The following is a 22,175-nucleotide window of genomic DNA, read 5'->3' on the forward strand; positions in this document are numbered from 1 at the left end:
TGGTAACAGGTGCACCTTGGGAAGGCAGTTGTCTTTCTTCGCTTGGAGGTGCAGTGATGGCTTGAACATCCTTGGCAGGCAGTGAACTAACTTTCTCCTCTTTTGCTTCAGCTGAAACAGTAGCTTGGGTGTCTTTTGCAGGTGGAACAATATCTGGAGTTCGATGTACGACATCCATTTTCTCTGCTGGTGCCTCTGGTTTTGGACTTTCTTTCTGCTTTTTCTCTAATACGTCTGTTTTCTGTGTGGGAATAATATCTTTCGTTTTAGTCTCAGAGACATCTTTTTGCTCAGCGGCAGGTGCGGATACTTTGCTGGGTGATGCCTGAGGTTTCATCGGTGGAGGCTGTACTGATTCAGCTGCTGTGAGGGCTCGTTGCATCTGGCAAGTCAGACACAACCACTCCTTCATCTACAAGGAAAAGCATATTATTTTGAGTAAGTGTGTCTTTAACAACTAAATTTTTAAAATAAAAGCATAAATCGCCACAGTTAAGAAAACATAACGTATATATTATACATAACATACATTTTAATAACTACATTTTTGGTTTATTTACCTCCGTTTCATTTGGTGTTGGGTTAAATCCACACTGGTTACAGACAGTTTTCTTGCATTCAGTACAGACATTGTAGTTAGGCAGATCCTTAGACCCTATGTTGAGCCCAGCCTTACAAAGTGGACAGGTGGACGGGCCTTGTTTGACGGTGGTTTGGGAGGCTTCACCTGTTTTTGGAGGTTCTGATGGAGCCTTGTCAACTTTGGCTGAGACTAATGGTGGTGTCTGGATCAGCTGGGGTTGTTCAGCCTTGGTTTTCTCCTGGGTAGCAGGGGATTTGATCTCTTTTGCAGGGGATAACTTGGGAGAAACTGGTGGAGTCTTAGGCTGGTCCTGAACAGCTGAGGTAATCAAAGTGGATGCAGAACTGAAAATAGAAGAACCAAAGCCAAACATTTTCCCTGTCACAGACTCTGCCTGCTTTTCAGCATCAGGTTGAGATTTACCACTGCCAAATCCAAGGAAGCCTCCCGATTCTTTTCGTGGTGGTGGAGTGGCAGTACTCAGCTTACGTTCAGGCTGCCTGATTTGGTCTGGTGATTTGTTAGGAGTTGATGTTTTCTGGGGCTTCTGTTGTATTTTCTGAGAAGAAACCGGGGTGGCCTGTTTGTGAACCTCTGGCTTGACATTAGTCTCAGATGTAGCAGGCTGTGCCGTTACAGATAGTTTCCTCTGAGGTGACTGCTGTGCTGAATACACCTTCTTTTCAGGTTCAGCTGGGCTGGTGACATCTTTCTTTTGGGGTTTTGCAGGTGTCTGAGCATTCACTGAAATTACTGATGGAGGCTCTGTTACTCCTAGAGCCCGCTGCATCTGGCAGGTAAGACATAACCACTCCTTTGCCTGAAAGAAAAATTAAATAAAATGAAAAGTTATATACACACACACACACATACTGTTAGGTGATCTATTTACAAATACTGATTGTTTATTAAACTAGTTATTTTTATTTTAGTTTACTTTTCCAATGCTGTAATACATCTAGTAATACGTAGTATTTTTTCATTATTTAATATTCCTAAATCCTGGATGAATATTCCTTGAAATCCTGAAATCTAGGTCAACAAGAGACATTTCAAAAGTATAAGTCTACTGATATTAGTTAAATACAAAGTGTCAATAATAACATGTTTTGTTTTCTTCTTAGTCTTACCCCAGTTCCATCTGGCATAGGGTTAAATCCACACTGGTTGCACACAGTGTTTTTGCATTCAGTACAAGTATTGTAGTTGGGCAGATCCTTGGAACCAGTGTTAAGTTTGACCTTACAGAGTGGGCAGGTAGACTGATCTGGTTTGACAGCTGCTTGGGAAGCTGCTGCCTTTGGAGATTCTAATGGCACCCGTCTTGATGCTGGTGTTTTGGTCTGCAGGGATGGCTCAGTTAACTTCTGCTGCTCCAGCTTCTGGGAAGCAGGGGGCTTCATCTCTTCTGCTTTTGACTGGATTGATGGTGGACCCTTTATCTGCTCAGATTTCGTCTCCTGTTCTGGTTTCTTTACAGTGGAAGATTTGGTTTCCCTTGCAGGAGACATCTTAGGTGAAACTGGTGGAGTCGTTTTTGGCTGGTCCCGAACTGCTGAGGTTATCAAAGTAGATGCAGAACTGAAGATTGAAGAACTAAAGCCTAACATTTTTCCACTCACTGACTCTGCAGACTTTGCAGCTTCAGGTTGAGGCTTAGGACCAGCAAAGCCAAAGAAGCCTCCTGACTCTTGCTGTGTTGCTGCTGTGGCATTAGTTTGCTTACGACCAGGTTGGGTTGCCTGATCTGGGACTTTTTCAGGAGCTGTTTTCGCTTTTTCTTCCGATGTTTTACGTTCAGGTGCTGGGCTAGCCTGTTTCACAGATGCTGTTGATTGTTTTCTTTGTGGGGAGACTGCTTCTGAGGTTTGCTTTTGTACAGCTGTGTCTGGACTGTCCTTTGTTTGAGGAGTAGTCAGTTTGGAAGATTCCTTGGACTGGACTGTAGCAGGTAAAGAAACTTTATTGGGTGACATTTGTGACTTTAGTGATGGAGGTCCAGTAAGCTCAGAAGCTCCTACTGCTCTTTTCATCTGACAATTAAGACACAGCCACTCTTTTACCTAAAATATAATAGACACTTGGTTAAGTGATGCTTTATAACTACAGATTATATCATCAAATGTATACATTATGCATCAAAACAAATTCATCAAATCTCTACTTAAATATAGTTTAATACCACATCTACAAATAAATTACTTTAAAAAGCAACTTTTAATGATTGAATTCAAAAGGCCGGTACCAAAGATTAAAGTCACCTACACAGTATCTGGCCCAAAGTGAAATAGGATTATTATATTACCTCTGCTCCTGAGATAGAGCATTGGATAATGGCTTGAAAAATGTTTTAACTTCTCTTTATAAGACATCATCACTATATCTTTTAATCCTATTAGCCATTTATATTAAATGTTATAAGAATTATCATCTGATTTATTAATTATGACAAAAGGCATATTTTCAGCTCACAGTGGCATTGACTTTTGATAACTAAATTCTGAGTACACTACAGTGTTTGGCTAAAAAAAAATTTTTTTAAATCACATGGTGCGTTTGAGATGTTTTCAAGTCTGAGATGCACAGACATGGACACAGATGACCACAAAAACATGCCTGAGACTATAACTGCTGCCAGCATGGTGGTATTTGATTGTTTTGACACTACAGGCAATGTGGAAAACAGACAATATTTTTTAAATCTTGTATTCATGTACTTACCTCTCCTACTGGCATGGGATTAAATCCACATTGGTTGCAGACAATGTTCTTGCACTCAGTGCAGGTGTTATAGTTAGGTGGGTCCTTGGAGCCTATGTTAAGCTCAGCCTTACACAGTGGACAGGTTGTCTGGCCTGCATTAGGAGCCATATGAGACACTTTTGCTACTTGTGGTAGAGCTTTATCATCTTTGCTTTGGTGGGATTCTTCTGGTTTCTTCTTTTGTTCTGGCTTCTGAGGAAGAGTTTTAGGCTCCCTTGCCGGTGACATCTTGGGAGAAACTGTTGGTGTACTTTTTGGAGAACTCTTGGTTGCAGCAGACATCTTCGGCGAGACTTGTGCTGGCGCAGACATTTTTCGAGAGCTTGGTGGTGTGGTCCGTGATTCGTCTTGAACTGCAGATGATATCAAAGTGGATGCTGAGCTGAAAATGGAAGATCCAAAGCCAAACATCTTTCCACTGATGGATTCTGTTGTTTTTGAAGTATCAGTTAAGATTTTACCACCCAAACCTAGTGGGTTTCCAGACTCCTCTTGTGTGACTGTGGTGACCTTACTCTGTTTTAATCCCGGTTGACTTCCCTGGTCAGTTGGTTTCTCAGGGCCTGATGCAACTGAAATATCAAGAGGCTTTTTCTCACCAGGAGTTGGGCTAGGATGTCCTTCACTTTTGGGTCCTTTAGCCTCCTTAGATGAAGGTGCTACTGCTGTGGACCGTGTCTTCTGAGGAGAGCCTAGTGTGGCTGTGTCCTTCTTTTGAAGTATGTAAGCCCCTGGAGTCTCCATCTTAGGAGCTGCATCTGATTTTATTTCCTTTTTAGTTTCCACTTGATCAGTAACTATTGCTTTCTGATGTACAGCAGATGGAGAAATTTTTTTATCTCCATGGAGGTGTTTCACAGGAGGCCCTGTGGGTTCAGCTGCACTAAGAGCTCTCTGCATCTGACAGTTCAGACATAACCATTCCTTTACCTGCAAAAACAAAGTATATTTTATTAAAATATGAAACATTTAAAATAATATTAACATCTAAATTAATGTTGTAATAACAATTCAATTACAGGTCTATATATGTAATTTATGCCGTGCATTTTATTGAAGTTTTATTAAAGTAAAATGAGTAATTATTGCTTCTCCTACCTCTGACACATTTGGCATTGGATTGAATCCACACTGGTTACACACAGTGTTCTTGCATTCAGTGCATTTGCTGTAGTTTGGCGGTTCCTTTGAGCCAAAGTTGAGTTTCATCTTACAGAGTGGACAGGTAGATTGGCCTGCCTTTGGAAGAGCTGGTGAAGCTGGCTCTTTCTCTACTTTGGCTTGTATCAGGGGAGAGGTCTTGGCTTCTTGAACTTGCACAGCCTTCTTCTCCTGCTCCTGCTTCTGAACAAATGGTGATTCACTCGCCTTTGAGACAGGAAGCTTAGGAGAAACTGGTGGTGTCTTTTTGGATTCATCTTGGACAGCTGAGTTTATTAAAGTCGAAGCCGAACTGAAGATGGAGGTACCAAAGCCAAACATTTTTCCACCCCGTGATTCACCAGGCTTTGTAGAATCTGAGGGAGGTGTGGAACGGCCAAATCCAAAGACAGCTCCAGACTCCTCTTGTGTAGTGGATGTAATACTACTCTTTTTGATTTCAGTTGGATTTCTCTGTTCAGGTGGTTTTTGAGGTCCTGTCTTTTGGCTCTGTGGTGGCTTTTCTGGTTGCTCTGCTGGTTTTTTCATCTGACAGTTGAGGCATAACCACACCTTCCCCTATATTAAAGCAAGGAAAAATTAATTAAAATATAGTCAGGGTAGTTTTAATGCAATAGAATATTTTACTATTAAAAGACTGTAATAAGTTCATTGACAAACATTTATATATGTAATATGTATAGGTGATTGTTCAAGTATTTTCTTACCTCCTTAACATTTGGCATAGGATCAAATCCACATTGGTTGCAGACAGTGTTTTTGCACTCAGTACAGGTGTTGTAGTTGGGAGGGTCTTTAGAACCCATATTGAGTTCCAGTTTACAGATAGGACAAGTTGACTGGCCTGTCTTAGAAACGACAGGCAATGCAGGTGCTGTCTTGGATGCCTCTTCAGGAGGTTTGCCTGCTTTTGTCTGTACTGATGGTGAACCTTTGTCTTTTTGTGGTTGCTCTGATGTTTTCTCCTGTACCAGTTTCTTGACAGTGGGAGACTTGGAGTCATGTGCAGAAGACATCTTAGGAGACACTGGTGGTGTCTTTTTGGATTCATCTTGGACAGCTGAGTTTATTAAAGTCGATGCAGAACTGAAGATGGAGGTACCAAAGCCAAACATTTTTCCACCTAGTGATTCAGGGGTCTTTGCAGAATCAGGTTGAGTTGTAGAACTGCCAAAGCCAAAGAACGATCCAGATTCCCCTTGTGTCGATGCTGTACTACCCCTTTTAGATCCTGGTTGATTTATCTGATCTGTTGGCTTCTGAGGACCTGTCTTCAAGCTTTGCTGTGCATTTTTCTGACCAGAAGCTGGACTGGCCTGCCTATGACTTTCAGATCCTTTCACATATTCAGTCTTTGCCAGCTGTTCTCCTGGCTTTTGCACTTTCCGCTGAGGTGAGCTTGATGGAGAGGGCTCCTTTAATTTAGATTCAGCAGATGTCACATTCTCTTTCTTTTGAAGTTTATCCACTGGGGGAGTTTCCTTCTTTAGGGCACTGTCTTGTGCAGTGACTTTACTCGGTGAAGCCTGTATTTTCATCATGGGAGTTCCTGGAGGTTCTGATGCTCCCAGTGCTCTCTGCATCTGACAGTTGAGACATAGCCACTCCTTCACCTACAATGGAGCAACAATATTTAAAAATTCAATCAGTCATGCTGCGGAATACATTTTAATGTTAAGACATTTTAAAGTGACAACAATAAAAAAGACATAATGTCACAGTTATTGTTCAAATAAATTGTTATATTCGACACAATTCTTCTTAACTTACCTCCTTAACATTTGGCATAGGATTAAATCCACACTGGTTGCAGACAGTGTTTTTGCACTCAGTACAAGTATTATAGTTGGGAGGATCTTTAGAGCCCACATTAAGTTCCAGTTTACAGAGAGAGCAGGTAGACTGGCCTGCCTTGGAAACAACTGGTGGAGCTGATGCTTTCTTTGGTTGCTCTGATGATGGCTTGTCTGCTTTTGGCTGTACTGGTGGTGAGCCCTTGGCTTTCTGTAGTTCCTCTGTTTTTTTGGCCTCTTCCAGCTTCTTGACTGGAAGAGGAGATTTCGAAGTGGGGGGTTTAGAATCCTTTGCAGCAGACATCTTGGGAGAAACAGGTGGTGTACTTTTAGGTTCATCTTGAACAGCTGTGGTAATCAAAGTAGATGCAGAGTTGAAAATGGAGGAACCAAAACCAAACATTTTCCCTGTCACTGAATCTGCAGGCTTTGTAGCATCAGGCTGAGTTTTAGCACCACCAAAACCAAAGAGGCCTCCGGACTCTTGCTGTGCAGCTTTAGTGGTGCTTTCCTGCTTTCCTACAGTTTGATTCGTCTGCTGCGGTTGTGTCTTCTTGTTCTCCTGAGATGCTGTCTGACCAGGAGCTGGGCTGACTGCCTTTTGACTGTCTGGTTCTTTAGTCTTTGCTGGCTGTGGTGCTGATGTTGGTACTTTTCTCTGGGGAGAGCCTGGTGCATTAGTCTTCTGTGGTGTAGGCTGTGTGGGAGTAGTCTTTTTGAAAGATTTTCCCAAAGATGTATCAATTTGAGGTTCAATTCCTCCAGCAGCCCGTTTCACCTGGCAGTTTAGACATAGCCACTCCTTCCCCTTAAAAGAACAGCATAAAATACATTATAAATGTATTAATCCTAAAAACACAAAAACAGTCTTATGGAAAAAAAACCCACAAAAAGAGAAAAGAACCATAGAAATACAAATGCACAAAAAATGTTATAACTACAGTAAGCAAGAACTGTGGTGGTCCAAAAATCAGCTTAAGATTGGGATAGTACTTTATGGTGCTATTTGTAGCACCAAATATTTACATGAGACAATGTAATGTATTTTAACTGCATCCAAATAAATTTGGTTTTCCAACTAAAAATAGTGCAGCAAAACAAAAGCTTAAAGAAGGATTAATCGCCAATAACTATTTGTTTAACTTACAAATTAAAAAACTGAGAGCAATAATGATAGTATTATTTTAGTTTAAGGCAGTATCACAACACAGTAGGTACTTTGTCATTTACCCTCAAAGGCTTTACTTTGAGCAGTGATGTATTTTGAAAACACCTTTAAAAGTAAATGTCTTTGTCCAAAATCCAAGAACAGGAACTTGCACAGTATGAATGTGAAAAAGCAACAACACTGTTCAAGCATTACTGAGCATTTTTATTTCTTGTTTCTGTTATATAACCATATAAGAGTGGTAACATTATTGAAAGAAATAAAATGCCACTCCCTTTTACTTGAAAAGAGATCTAGGTCTAATGGAAAAGACAGCTGTTTGCAGGAGTGTGAGCCTTCCCCTGCTCAGCATGATTAAAGGATCTGACAAATAGCATTCTCAGTGTGACTCTTAGTCAAAGTATCAGACGTTCAACAGGACTGCACATGAAAACAAAAACAAACAAAAACAAAATAGCTTTCTCGGGTAACTTCTGTGTTCATAAAACTTTGTGAAAAACGCTCAAATGTAACAAAATTTTGTATATCATCTAACATGTAATGGTTCTTTGATAATAGCTCTCCAATCTATGAAATAACATAAAAAAGGATCTTAACAGCTTCAACAAGCTTAATTCTTAAGCATGCCTCAGAAGTCCAAGTAAAAGACACTTCTGAGAAATCTGTAAAATATTACAGCAAACAAATGTACTGACCCTTTAAAACTCCAAAATTAAAAAGATATACATTTTATTTTAATTTTCCTAAGTTACTTCAGTAAACTGCACCTCTTACCTCATTAACGTTTGGCATGGGGTTAAAACCACATTGATTGCAGACAACAGTTTTGCATTCAGTGCATGTGTTGTAGTTGGGAGGATCCTTCGAGCCCATGTTAAGCACTATTTTACAGAGAGGACAAGTGGATTGGCTTGTAGTCAGAGCAGTGTGGGAAGTTGCTGCTGTCTTTGGAGTGACTGGCAGGGATTTTTCTGCTTTTGCCTGTCCAGCTGGATGAACCTTTGCTTGTTGAGGTTGTTCTTGTTTCTTGTCTTGTTCTGACTTTTGGATAGAAGGCGGTTTGGTCTCCTTGGAAGATTGCATTTTAGGAGAAACCGGTGGAGTTGTTTTAGCCTCATCTTGAACAGCAGAAGCTATCAAATTAGATGCAGAACTAAAAATAGACGAACCAAAGCCAAACATCTTTCCAGTCACTGAATCTTCTGTCTTTGCAGTTTCAGTTTTAGTACCTCCAAAGCCAAATAAACCTCCTGACTGCTGCTGGGGTGCTGAGGTGGCACTGCTTTGCTTGCGTTCAGTCTGATTAGTTTGGTGTGGCTTAGGAGATCCTGATGCTCTCTGGGCCTCAGGTGTCATTTTCTGAACAGGTGCTGGACTGCCTTTTTTTTGAGCCTCCGGTCCTTTAGCAGCTTCTGCCTTTTCTGGCACTTTTGTTGATTTAGACTGGATTTTCTGCGGTGAACCTGGTGCTGATATTTCCTTTTTGACAGGCTCAGCAGCTGATGGTGTCTGTTTTTGGGGACCAGACATTTTGTTAGGTGTGGGGTTTTTCATGGGAGGTCCTGGCAGTTCAGAAGATCCTTGAGCTCTCTGTATTTGGCAAGTAAGACAAAGCCACTCGTGTGCCTGTACAAAAAAAACAAAGACAAATAAATTTATTAAAAGATATGTGCAGATAGATGCACATAATGTAATAAGGTGAAAGAAGAAAAAAAGTACATTTCCCCAAATTATTCAAGGGACATCACAACTGAGTTTTGAAACTTTTGAAAATAAAAAAAATGTAAAAACTAGTGATTCAATAATGGTACCAGATTGATTTAGCTCTACCAGTGCTAAACCCGTGTTAATTCAATACTAATTAAACACAATCTAACAGCAGTTTTCAAATACATGACATAAAATGTACAATACTTGCAATAGTACAATATTTCATCTTGTAAGAACTTTGGGGTCACCAAGTAGCTTGCCCACTACTAGCACGGTAAGGGTTCCGTGTCCTTTGGTAAGACATTGAACCCAAAATTGTAAAACCCCTTGTGTGTGAATGTGAAAAGACATTGCAAAGTACTTGAACAATATACTTTGTTCAAAGTATGTGCTAATGTGCTAAAACACATTAAGTGAAATATTTCAAGTCTTTGTTGCTTTAATTGTTAGATAAAAGATAGCAATTTTGATTATAGCTTATATCTCAGGAAAATCAGAAATCTCTATCTCAGATTATAAGAATATCAATCAAAAAAGGATTTACAACACAAAATATCAAACCTCTGAAAAATATGTTCATTTATACACTCAATACTTGATTGGAGCTCCTTGAAAACATACTATTGGATCAAAATGGACTACATAAAGAAATGTATAATGTTTATGTTTTGTTCTATAAGGACTGCACTGCTTCAGCCAAATCCACATACTACTCTGGTTTAATCAGTTCTAATGAAGGTAGCTCAAGGTCTCTCTTTTCAATGTTCAGTAAAATTACAAAACCTCCAGACATATTACCCTCCCATATGTATTCTGCTGACTTTTGTAATTCTCTTATGTCTTTGTTCACCCATCCTCATCCTTCTTGATCTTAGTGCGGCGTTTGATACCATTTCTCACAATATCCTCCTGAACCGGCTAGCATCCATTGGCATTAGTCATACGGCCCTTGCCTGGTTCACCTCCTATCTCTCAGACAGCACTCAGTTTATCCAATTTAAATTCCATTCTTCAAGTCTCCATCCTGTTTCTGATGGTGTGCCCCAGGGTTCAGTATTAGGGCCTCTTTTATTCATTATTTACATGCTCCCTCTTGGTCATATATTCCGAAAATATCATATAAATTTTCACTGTTATGCCGATGACACCCAGCTCTATATTTCTTCTAAACCCAATTCATCCCTCCCACCTACCTCCCTCTCAAACTGTCTTATCGAGATTAGATCCTGGTTCTCCTCCAATTTTCTTAAACTAAACAGTAATAAAACAGACGTTTTACTTGTTGGTACAGCCTCTATCTTATCCAAATGCCACAGTTTTTCCATTGACATTGAAAGTTCTCCCACCCTTTCCTCCCCTCAGGTTAAGAGTTTGGGTGTCATACTTGATAATACTCTTTCATTCCAGTCCCACATTAATTACATAACCTGGTCTGCATATTTCCACTTACGCCCCTTCCTTACTCCCCATGCTGCTGCCATCCTTGTCCATAGTCTTATTACGTCCCGCATTGATTACTGCAATTCCCTCTTATTTGGTCTCCCTAAAAGGTCCCTTCATAAACTCCAACTTCTTCAAAATTCCACAGCTCGGGTCATAACGCGTACTCCTTCAAGAGCTCATATTAGGCCAGTTCTTCAGCAGCTTCACTGGTTGCCCATAGAAGTCAGGATAAACTTTAAAATCTTACTTCTCACGTTCAAATGTATCCATAAATCTGCTCCTTCCTATTTGTGTGACCTGCTCCATATCACCACTGTTTCCCGCCCTCTCCGATCCTCATCTGCTATTCATCTTACTGTTCCGTCCGCACGTCTTACCACTATGGGGAACAGAGCCTTCAGTCGCTCTGCTCCTCGACTCTGGAACTCTCTTCCTCCAACCATAAGAAATATAAACTCTCTTCCCACATTTAAGTCACAGCTCAAAACACATCTGTTCAAACTGGCTTATTCGCTTTAGTGCTGATTTTATCTGTTGTCAAGTTCTGCTTTGCAATTTTAACTTATTTTATGACTATTACTTCTTTTATTAATTTTGTTCTTTTGTAAGGTGATCTTGGGTTTTTGAAAGGCGCCCTCAAATAAAATGTATTATTATTATTATTATTATTATTATTATTATTATTGTTAATATGCTGTGTTGTGACATACAGCAGACCAGCTTGCTAAGGTGTTCTTGAAGATCAAGTTGCTTTAACAGCAACCTTCATCTTGTATACATTCTCAGGTCAGGTGTTTCTCATCTTCCTCTTGACAATACCCTACAGATTTTTAATGAGGTTCAGGTCAGGTGAGGTGGCTGACCAATCAAGGACAGTGACAAGATAGTCAGCGAATTATTTGTTAGTAGTTTTGGCACTGTGTGCATGAGCTAAATCCTGCTGAAAATGGAAATATCTTTCTCCTTAGCCAAGATAAGACGATTCTGACATTGTCTCTGAGTATTGATTGTTTGGTATGATTGATAATAGAAATTAGATAGTTGTAGACCCTTTCCTGAAGCTGTTTGTGTGTAGTGGTTCTTGAAGTTAAGTGCTGTGCAAAACTCTAGAGCGAGCCCTCATTTCTCTTTATTTTATTTCCTTCTTGTAATTTTAAAGTAGTAGAGCAAGAGTTCCTCAAGCTTTGTGAAGGTCTTTCAAGGATTTTCTTTGGATATTAGATATTGACTAAATTTTCCCATTTTCAATACAGTCCTTGTACCTAGCAATTATGAATGGAATGCTTTTGCTTGTTTGTTAAGCCACTTAACACTGGCCTATGACTCAATCAAGCATAAAAAGGCACCTAACTCAATGAATGAACTAGTGTCATATACATACACATAACAGACAAGTTAGCCAAGAACCAATTTTAAATTATATATTTAGGCACGTTTGTTACCAGCAGCACATCGCAAAATTATATAATTTCTTCTGAAATTAAATCAATGAAAAGTCCAAAAATAACACAGTTTCAAAGGCATAAAATAGTTAATACAAGTTTTAGATACTTTATTTATAACTAGCTATAGTTATAAATTGCTATAGTTATAAATTGTTATAGATATAGATTCCCAAAGAGCTACTAGCTGAAAACTCTCCATTTCTTAACATGTCGAGACGCTTTTCTTTCCAAGCTCCATCAATAAGATATGAGTAGTATCTGACAGTCATGTTCTTGAGAAATAGGAAAAAAATCAAGAAAACACCCAACACTGGTCCTTAAGTTGATCCATGTACTATTCAGTGAATCTTGAAATGGTCTCAGTAGAAGGGTAGCTGTAAATGAGTTAATCTTAAGGAAGGAAAACAGGGAAGTATGCCAAACTACTCCAGAAAATCAGTGGCAAAACCAAATTTTAGTTCAAATCATCATCAGTACATACAAAGGATGTCAGAAGAGAAGTACAACAGTGAGTACTGTGTCTACAGGTATCTGTAGAACACGCTGGACACTCTGTCATGTTTTGGGGCTGCATTTCAGCCTCTGGCACATAGAAATCTACCATCAGATTTTCCACCAAGCAATACCAACTCGAAAATGGCTGATTGGCAACAGCTTCATTTTCAGCATGAAAATGATATCAAATATACTGCCTAAAGCATACCTGGATAGAAAAACACAGTGGAAGACTGTTAGTCATAGATTGGTCACTTGAGAATCTAGCATTTAACATTACTGAAACAGTGTGTGATCATCTTGGGATAAAATGGAATAAAAGGCAACCAATATCCAAAGAAGAGGCTGAACGTCCTTCAGAAAGACTGGAAAACTATTGCTGAAGACTACTTAAAGAAATTACAAGAAAACCTGCCTAATAGATTTCAAGCTGTGTTGGTGAATAAAGGTGGTCATACCAAAGACCGACTTCCATGCTTGTCAGAATTATACAAACACGATTTTTGCATTCTACATTGCATTTCCATGTAGTTTTGCACCAGCTTCAGTAAACAGCTGAACATATCTCACATTTTCATAGCAAAATATAAAGAAATGAGGGGTGGCTCAAGATTTGTTCACAGTATTGTACTAACATGTTACTTCATTCTATGCAAAGCTCTTCAGAGTTCTTCAATCGATTGGTCTTAACAGTCCTCTCAAGGCTGCACTTATACATGTTGCTTGTGCACCTCTTCCTACCACACTTTTTCCTTCCCGTCAAATTTCCATGAATATTCTATGATACAGCACTCTGCAAACAGGCAGCCGTTTCAGCAATGATCTTCTGTGGCTTACTCTCCTTGTAGAGGGTGTCGAAGATCACCACCTGAACAGCAGTCAAGTCAGCAGTCTTCCCCATGACTGAGGTTGCGTGCACTGAATTAGACTGAGGCATACACGGTATTTATACTGTTTGAGTAGAAGTTTTAATCTCAAACTGAAATATTTGAATAATGTGAGACACTGATTTTTGTATTTTTGTGAGCTATGAGCTGTGATTGTCAAAATGAAAACAAAAAGGCTTGAAATATTTAAATGTGCATTAAATATTACCTTTTTTAATTAAATGACAAAATGCATTTTTTATGATATTCTGAACTTTTAAGATGCATTGATAGATGCAAATGAATAACCATTCAACTCCTGGCCATTTGCCCTCATTGTCTCATGATATCAATTAAAACTACACTGCATTAATATTTTTAATTACATATGTATTAATTCTGTAAGTGTAGTGTATAGCAAAAGTATCCAACCAAAGAAAACTGCTTCAAATTTGTAGTATCAAATAAAAGAACATTTGCATTGAAGCAAAGTTACGAGAAAGCATAAAATAGATCACATAAAGACTAAATTAAACCACTACTTACATTAGAGTCTGGAGGGCTGAAGCCACACAAGCTGCACACATCCATTTTACACTGTGTACAGGTTTTATGGTTAGCTGGTTCTTTTGTAAGTTGTGTTGTTTTACACACTGGGCAAAGCTTTGCTACTGCTGTTGACTGAGATCTTGCTTTGGCTGTTCCAGGTGATGAAGACCCTGCTTGTGTCATGCCAGTTGGACCAGGTCCCTTACTCCCTTGCTTATCAGAGGACTGCTGTTGGGATGTGGCCCTGATGCCTTTCTGCTCTGGTCCTGCCTTAGACGAGTCATGCTGTTGCTGCCCAATTTTTGGTGATGCCTGCTGTTGTTTTCCAACCTCAGACCCAACCTTTGTTGACCCTTGTGCACCAGTCTTAGTGGGGTTTTGTTGCTGCATCCTTGTCTGTTGTTGAGCTCCAGGTTTAGGAGAACTTTGCTGTATAGGTTGGTTTTTGGGGGGTTCTCCTTTAGGCTGGACTTCAGGTTGAGCCCCTGTCTTTGAAGTTGTTTGTTGCCCAGCAGGTTTGTTTGAGGGGCCAGTTTGTCCATTTCCATGTAGCTGTGGTGAACCTTGCTTGGGAGGTTGTTGGGTCTTTTGCATAGGGGGAGATTGGCCTGGTTTATGGGGATGCGGTTGCTGTTGATGGTCTTTTCCAGAGCCTGCTGTCGGCTTCTGTTCTCCAGATTGCTTTTGCCCCTGCTGGGGAGGTGATTTTTTATCCCCCTCACCATCATCTCCAAACAAACCAAACTTATTTACAGCAGAGGACACGGCATTGAGGGGGTTTGCCCCACTAAGGAATTTGGAGGAGAACATTGTTGGGTCTTCCTCGTCCTCCCCCTCTTCCTCCTTGCAGGAGCTGGAATCTACAGGACTGTCAGAGTCAGAGCAGGAACTGTCTCCACTTTGACCCGGCTCTCCCACAGATGCCTGAGGGGGGGCTGGACCGGTGGAGAGGGCATCTACAGCCCCACTCCTGCTGCTGCTGCTGCTACTGCTGCTGCTCCCTGGGCTCTCCTCTGGCTCAGCATCTACGTCAGACTTCCTACATACATGACAGACAAAGAGAGGATGTGTGAGGTGACAGAAACAAGGGAGGGATAATGAAAGAGAGTAACATTTGCGGACCACAAGTATGTAGAAGAAGGGATAACGTAGTTTCACCCATCCACTCAACATTAACATAAAGTTGGCTTAATCTAATAACTCAACTTTGAAGACCATCAATGCATTACACAATTTGTACTTAACTCGATTTAGACAAGTGTATCCTTATCTGAACCTATTAACTGCATGGTTTTCAATAGAGAAATTTTCATATAAATATTCTGTAAGAATCTGTGTATTAGACACACCAGTGTTTGATAAATTATATTTATTTCCATTCTGGTTAGAACTATTATTATTTGTCATTAAAGCCATTAAAGATTCATTCTCTTTGATTTACTCCACACCGACTGTTGCTTTCAGTACCATGGACGGGACCAGAACCGCTCTGCTGCTTGCAGCCTATACAAATCAGAGAGATCCTTGTCAGCCAGTTAAAGCCTACGATACAGCCTAATGTGCAATACAGGAGGGGGATGTTGCTCTCAATTGACCGGGCTACTACAAATCCTATTCAAATGACTATTGAAGGTGGACTCGCGGGTCCAGAACACCATTTTTTTCACGGTGACAGAATTCGATTTTCATTATCCGAATGGCACCGATTGTCACGGAGTGAAAAATGTCACGCAAGACGTGTTTTACAGCAGCCAGACGAGTAAACACAGGAAATCTAGCGCTTTCACTGGAGAAACTGCAGGCACATCCGGGTAGCGGCCCAGCAAATAATGCATGGGAAGTAAATACTGATAGTTTCTTGGACAAAAGGAACATCAAGGACAATACAAGTCTGTGATGACCAATTATCTTTCTAAATAGGCAATTACAGCTGCGTTCGGCGTTTACTACGCAATGCTCACTTGCAGCTCAGGTTCACTCATACGCGGTGGATCTGACGTATCCACGGCGCTTTACCGATATGAAAAGGCATCATGCATAACCACCAACCATTGTAAACCGGACAACATCTTAGTCCGCAGAGGGTACGAGGTGATAACAGCCCAAGCCCACGGGTGAGCGAAAAAATGGAAAACACATTCTCACCTTTTTCTTGTGTCCTTGACCAGGTATCTTAACGAATATTTTTTATACTTAATGTGTAGTATACTGTTCTAGATTATTGTAAACCAGCGTAAAACTGTGACGAAACCCAGTAACAGCTCTGTCATCCCTGTGATTTCCCGAAATACCATCTGTTATCCACTCTGCGCCCCCCGCTCACCTCCTCCCATCCTGCATGCAACCAAGCATCCTTCACCCTCCACGGTCACAATGTCAAACACTGAAGCGCAGAATTCAAGAGAAACCGAAGAGAAACAGTACCTTCATCAACAGCTGATCTGTCTCCCCATCCTGCCCAGCCTTCCTGAGATATCCCCTATCCGTGTCTGTCTGATCGCCGGGGGATAGAGAGCACAGGGCAGCGGATAGAGAGCGATCAGCATCCACTCCGCCTCCCACTTTTGCGCGCATGCGCCACATCTGACAGGTGATCACAATATATATCACGCACGGAAATTGAAATTAAAGGGGACAAGCGATTTATTTCCCCTGGAGTCACGTGTGATCAGACCTGAAAATTTACCCTTATGCTGAACGTCTTCTCAGTGGCCGCTGACAGATTTGATATGTCATTGCTGTGATCGTGAGTTGCAGTATAGCTGGATAATAATAATAATAATAAAAAAAGAGCAGCACTGGATAATTTCACATCACTTTAAATGTTATACCCGATTAATTGCATTTTCTAGACAAATGACGCTCCCCTGTCACGTTCACTTATTTCTCTTGTTCCTGAAAGCACAGTGGATTTAAACCAACACTGAGCACAAGAAAGGCAAATAATGCCTCATCTGCTTTATGTATGTGCTAGGTCCTCTTTTGGATTTGCAGTGTGAGCATGCCCGAGCACCATTAAGAAAGTGAGCAAGCTATGACCCTCTGTTGTCTGAAAGACGGAATGAGAGCGCTTTCCCCGGCTTATATATTGTAAAGTTTAGCTTTAGGCTCTGTCTTAGAAGAAATTAGTTCATCTGACCTGCCTCTAAGTTTTCTTCTTATAGTGCTCTCTGTCAATTTAGTTAAGGTAAATGTTCCAACCAGCCTTGGTTCCGGATCTCTTCCACAGTAATAATAAGCTAGATATAATCCACACAGCCTCCATTATAGAGTATCAGTTCATTTAGTTTCATTAACAAATAAACATGCTTAGTGAAGCAAAATGCATGAGCAACTCTATGCACAAGCAGCTCTTGTTGTTTTATTTAGCTCATACAAAAGAAATTCACACCAACTGCCACTGTATATCAGTTCTTCCATGGTTCAGACCTGGACACCTGTCAAGATTTTGACTGCATAATCTCGTTTTTTCCCCTTGCACTAACTTTCTTATCTCTGTCACAACTGAAAGAGCAGATGTGAGGAGAAGAGACAATTTGGACAATCATATCTGGTCCTGCTTTGGAAAACTTTTCCAGTTCAAGGAGGTTGCACATCATGATCACAGCTTTTGGCAGCTCTGCAGAATTTATAATTATATTCGAAACAGATAACCATGTAAATGCAAAAATGTGTATACTACTAAAATATTCAAATATGTAGTTTTCTTCCTGGTGAACTGATGATATGGAATATATCACAAAGTTTAGCAAAACTTTTGCTCTATTATTTATCACTTCTGTAGCATCCTGCTACCATAAAAGAGGAAATTCACCCTCAGCGATTACTCACCACCACAGTTCATCATTTTTGAGCCCTAATATAGCTCCACCATGGCATGCATGTTTACTCAGTCGTACAGTCAATAATTTCCTACCCAGTGTCTGGTAAGCCTGAGGAAGCTCTGTGGGAAGGATAGAGAGCAAGTGTTGTGTGGGCGTGTGGAAGAGTTACGTCATGTGTGATGTGTGAGCAGCAGAATCGCTATGATCTCTCTTTGGAAAGCGCCAAATCTGGCTTCACTGCAGACATGTACACATACACAAACAGATACGCACACAGGAAACATGTAGCACAATCTCCATCTGGGGATATAGGCTGTAACTTTTCCGTGTCCTCCTACCTGGGCTGAAAATCCATTAAGTAATCTCAAAACTGCTTATCTCTACCTCATCCTCACAATCTGCCGCTTCCTTCTGTTTCCTCTTTTTGTTTTTGTAAAGTTTTAGAACAGAAAAAGAGTAGAGCTAAAATTATGTTAATGCACACTAATACCTTTATGTGCCATTAGGTAATGTCTTAGGTCATTGTTGTATCGTGAGCTTTAGGTTTCATATTTTCTTCTGACAATGATTACGAGATAAATAATATGATTAGCTTTGATATTTAAAGCACATTACAGTAAACAGGCTGTCTATAATTTAGTGTTTATCATTAAACAGTTTACACTCTTCCTCACAACAGATTTGTTTGTCAGTCAATATTATGTAAGACAGCAGGAAATCACCAGATGTGGGACGAGCATGTTCTTTTCTTTTGATCCCTCCCTACTTGTCAGTTTAAATACAATAACCAAAATCTCCACTGTCACCATCCTTTTTTTCCCCACATACTCTTTGATAAGGGCAGACCAGACTTTGCTCTCACACAACTAAGACATCGCAGATTTTTAACTGCATCACTCACATGTTTACCAGCTGACCTCAAAGTGAATTAGAGTCTGTCACGTGTATCCAGGACCGAAACAAAAACCAAGTTGCTGATGGGAAGCTTTGAAAGCTCACTTCTTTTCAGTGGCTTCACATGTATAGAAAGTACAACCCCAATTACTAACAAGTTGGGACATAAAATTGAAATACAAAACACAATGCAATGATTTGCAGATCTCATAAACCTATGTTTTTTTTCGCAGCAGAATGTAGAAAGCATATCTAATGTTTAAGCTGAGAAAATGTAACATTTCAAGAAAAAATAAGGTGACTTTAATGATGATATGTTGATGACAACACAGCTTAAAAAAGTTGAAAATGCATGTTTACCACTGCAACATCTATCTTAACAACAATCCTGGGAAACATCTGGGAACTGAGGAGACCAATTCCAGGACTGTCCCATTCTTGTCTGATGTAGAATCCTAGTCCTCAACAGTCCTGGGTCTTTTTAAAAAAAAAATCAAATAGGTGAACGGTCTAGACTGTAGGCAGATTGGTTCAGCACCGAGACTCTTCTAGCACAAACCACACTGTTACAATAGTTGGCAGTAAGCAGTTTACCATTGTCTTGTTGAAATACACAAGGCTTTCACTGAAAAAAGATTCTGCCTGCATGGGAGCACATGTTGATTTAAAACCTGTATATACCTTTCAGCTTTGCTGCTGCCTTTCCAGCTATGCAAGCTGCCGATTTAATAGGCATTAAGTCACTCCCACACCATCAGAGACGCAGGCTTTTGAATGAGCACTGATAACAAGTCAGATGGTCCCTCTCCTCTTTAGTGCAAAGGATGCAACATCCATGTTTTCCAAAATGAAAATTAGTCTGACCAAAGAAACATTTTCCACTGTTTTCAATCTTAAATGAACTTTTGACCAGAAAACACAGCCGTGTTTCTGAATCTTGTTCACATATTGGTTCTTCTTTGCATGATAGAGCTTTAACCTTTGTTTGTGGATGCCATGGTGAACTGTGTTCACAAACACAGAAGTGTTCTTAGGCCCAAGCCCGTTTCCATGACAGAATCATGCCTGGTTTTAATGCAGCGCTGCCAAAGATCACAGGCATTCAATACCGATTTCTCCAATTTGTCATTTGATGATATGATGTACTGTAAATGATGAGAAGACAATTTTATGTTGAGGAACATTATCCTGAAATTGTTCCACAATGTAGCTTTTTGTCCATTTTTACAAACCTCTTATGCGGTTTTTATATCCAGCCACGTTACTGACCTGTAGCCGATTAACCTATTTGGGATGTTTTGTTTTGTTTTTTTGCTAAATGTTCCTCCAGGTGTTTTTTTGTTTTTGTTTTTTTTTTTGGTACCACTTACTTTTCCAGATTTTAGTTTTCCCATGTTAATGCCATCACATTCAAAATGAGGTGATAGTTTTTTGTGAAATATGAAGATTTCGTAGTTTAAACATTTGATATGTTTTCTATTTTGTATTGTGAATAAAATATGTTTTATATGGCAGTTTGAACTTCAGACCTGCTTGCACGGGGACAGAAGAGCTTCTTGCTACTTTGCTTATCTGTTACTAGCCCAGTAATAAAAACCATAAATGTGTCTTTTAGAGGAATTTTAAATAAGAAAATAAACATGATGGCGTGACTAAGAAGAGTTGACCAAACACATCTGTAGTTCTCTCTCATGTAGTAACGCTCTTGTATTCTACACTTGTATTCTTCTCTCCACAGTTGATACCAACACCCACACACCCGTCCCTATTTCTCTCTCACTGTTTCTCTATCAGGCTGTGTACACAAACAAACTCAAACAGATTTGAGAGGCAGTACTTATCTCTCTCTCATTTTAATTAAGCAGACACTGTGGAGCATTATGCTGCCTAGCAGTTTCTAACTCCCCTAGCTGCAATTCTCACATATGAGACTGCTACTTCCGCAACAAGAACAACAGCCAAACATTCACTTTTTTTGATAATGTTGGAATAAGTTTACAAAAACACACACCTCTGACGTTGACCCTTGAGGAATTCAAAGCAGTTTTTTCCCGGCATGGTTTTCTCGGGAGCAGAGCCGGAGCAAGGTGGAGTGGTAACCTGCATCGAGGTGTATTGCTGTCCTCTGTAGGTCTCTAGGTCTCTGTGCCTGAGTATCTGGCAGGGTCACAATGTAATCTATACAGTAACCTGATCACACACACTTTGCCAGCATCATTAAATTTACATATCTGCCCCTGGGAGGGGAAAATATGGACTTGCAATAATACTCTCTGTACAGAACCGAAACACATGTGGAAAGAGCAAAAATCACTAATATAATATTAACAGCAGATGGAGGTGTTTACAGGTTCTGTATTTCAGGAATCTAGTTCTATGTGTAATTCGATCTAATGCAGGCTGTTATTCATTGCAACATGTTATTAATTGCCAGAATATAGATCCTTACATCCCTGAAGGGACTGGCTCAACAGTGGACAGGAAAAATACACAAAAATTGCACACTCTGTCATGAGTTGTTTTTCCTGTTGAATGCATTGTTTACAGTTCGACTCAAGTACAAACTGTGTCACACATAAAATATGTTCCAAACAATGCAACTGACTGACCATTAACTTGATTGTGTTCGAATGTACATGAGACACAGGTAGAGTTACCAAGCACTGGCAGTCTGATGTGTGTCACTTGGGAGAATGGTTTGTGCTTTGTGCCTTCCTCACTCAGCATTGTGCTAGAACACTGAGCAAGCCTCTAAAGCCACCCAGTCCTTTTTCCTGATGAGTGACCACTGCTATCTCCCGTACTAAAAATACTCTTAAAGAGACAGCACCGACAAGACATCTGTATGGGCTTATCACTGCCCCTACTACTCTTATCTTGCTTTTCACACCAGCCCCTCCCTCTGCTGCCATGTCACGGGAGAAATTTGAGGATTACCCAGTTCACGCCCCCAAATCCTCCAAATCAGTGAGCACAAAATCACTGCTGATAGAGTCAGACTGGCATAGGTGAAAAGGATGGACGAGAATAAAAATGAGTCTTTATTTTCTAGTCTGACAGGAAATAAGCACTACCTTAATGAATATCTTACAGCCGAGAGGAAAAAAGTCAATGACAGGTTTAGCAGATGTAGGACCAGGCAGTATGAATTGTACGTCTAGAAAACCCAATTTGGCTGAAAAGACTCACATCAGCTTTAATGCTAATGGAATTGCTAATGGAATTGGCAAAAGCCTTAAGTAAAACATTTTGCTGTCTTTCTCAGGCATATCTTGCTGACATTATTAAGCTTTAATTATAAAAGGCATGGAGAGTGTGTGCATTTACTTTGTGTTTCCAGATCTTACAATATCATACTTGGCAAATCTCTGAAATCCGCATTTCAACCATGTGACAGCATAAACCTTTGTGCACCTCAGTCTATGTAGCATGTAATCATACAAGCCCTGAAACGGCCAATCTATAATGGTGTTGGTGCCTG

The 22,175-nt window shown here is 40.1% G+C and overlaps 1 protein-coding gene across 1 annotated transcript in view; it reads right to left on the bottom strand.

Annotated features, from left to right (window-relative positions):
• The window catches only part of pclob (piccolo presynaptic cytomatrix protein b), a 62,141-nt gene extending 45,644 nt beyond the window's left edge, over positions 1-16,497 (bottom strand). Inside the window, exons 1-10 of the mRNA XM_013910035.1 lie at positions 16,401-16,497; positions 13,974-15,015; positions 8,243-9,094; positions 6,278-7,108; positions 5,215-6,120; positions 4,445-5,065; positions 3,305-4,276; positions 1,714-2,646; positions 561-1,403; positions 16-412 (exon numbers count right to left, since the gene is read on the bottom strand). Coding sequence (XP_013765489.1) covers positions 16-412; positions 561-1,403; positions 1,714-2,646; positions 3,305-4,276; positions 4,445-5,065; positions 5,215-6,120; positions 6,278-7,108; positions 8,243-9,094; positions 13,974-14,786 — 7,168 coding nt within the window. The 5' untranslated portion in view covers positions 14,787-15,015; positions 16,401-16,497. The remainder of the gene's footprint in view (positions 1-15; positions 413-560; positions 1,404-1,713; positions 2,647-3,304; positions 4,277-4,444; positions 5,066-5,214; positions 6,121-6,277; positions 7,109-8,242; positions 9,095-13,973; positions 15,016-16,400) is intronic.
• Positions 16,498-22,175: the final 5,678 nt, after the last annotated feature.

This window comes from Pundamilia nyererei, unplaced genomic scaffold, assembly GCF_000239375.1.
Source record: "Pundamilia nyererei isolate P.nyererei 1_Seehausen unplaced genomic scaffold, PunNye1.0 scaffold00035, whole genome shotgun sequence".
In the NCBI taxonomy this organism is placed as follows: Eukaryota; Metazoa; Chordata; class Actinopteri; order Cichliformes; family Cichlidae; genus Pundamilia; species Pundamilia nyererei.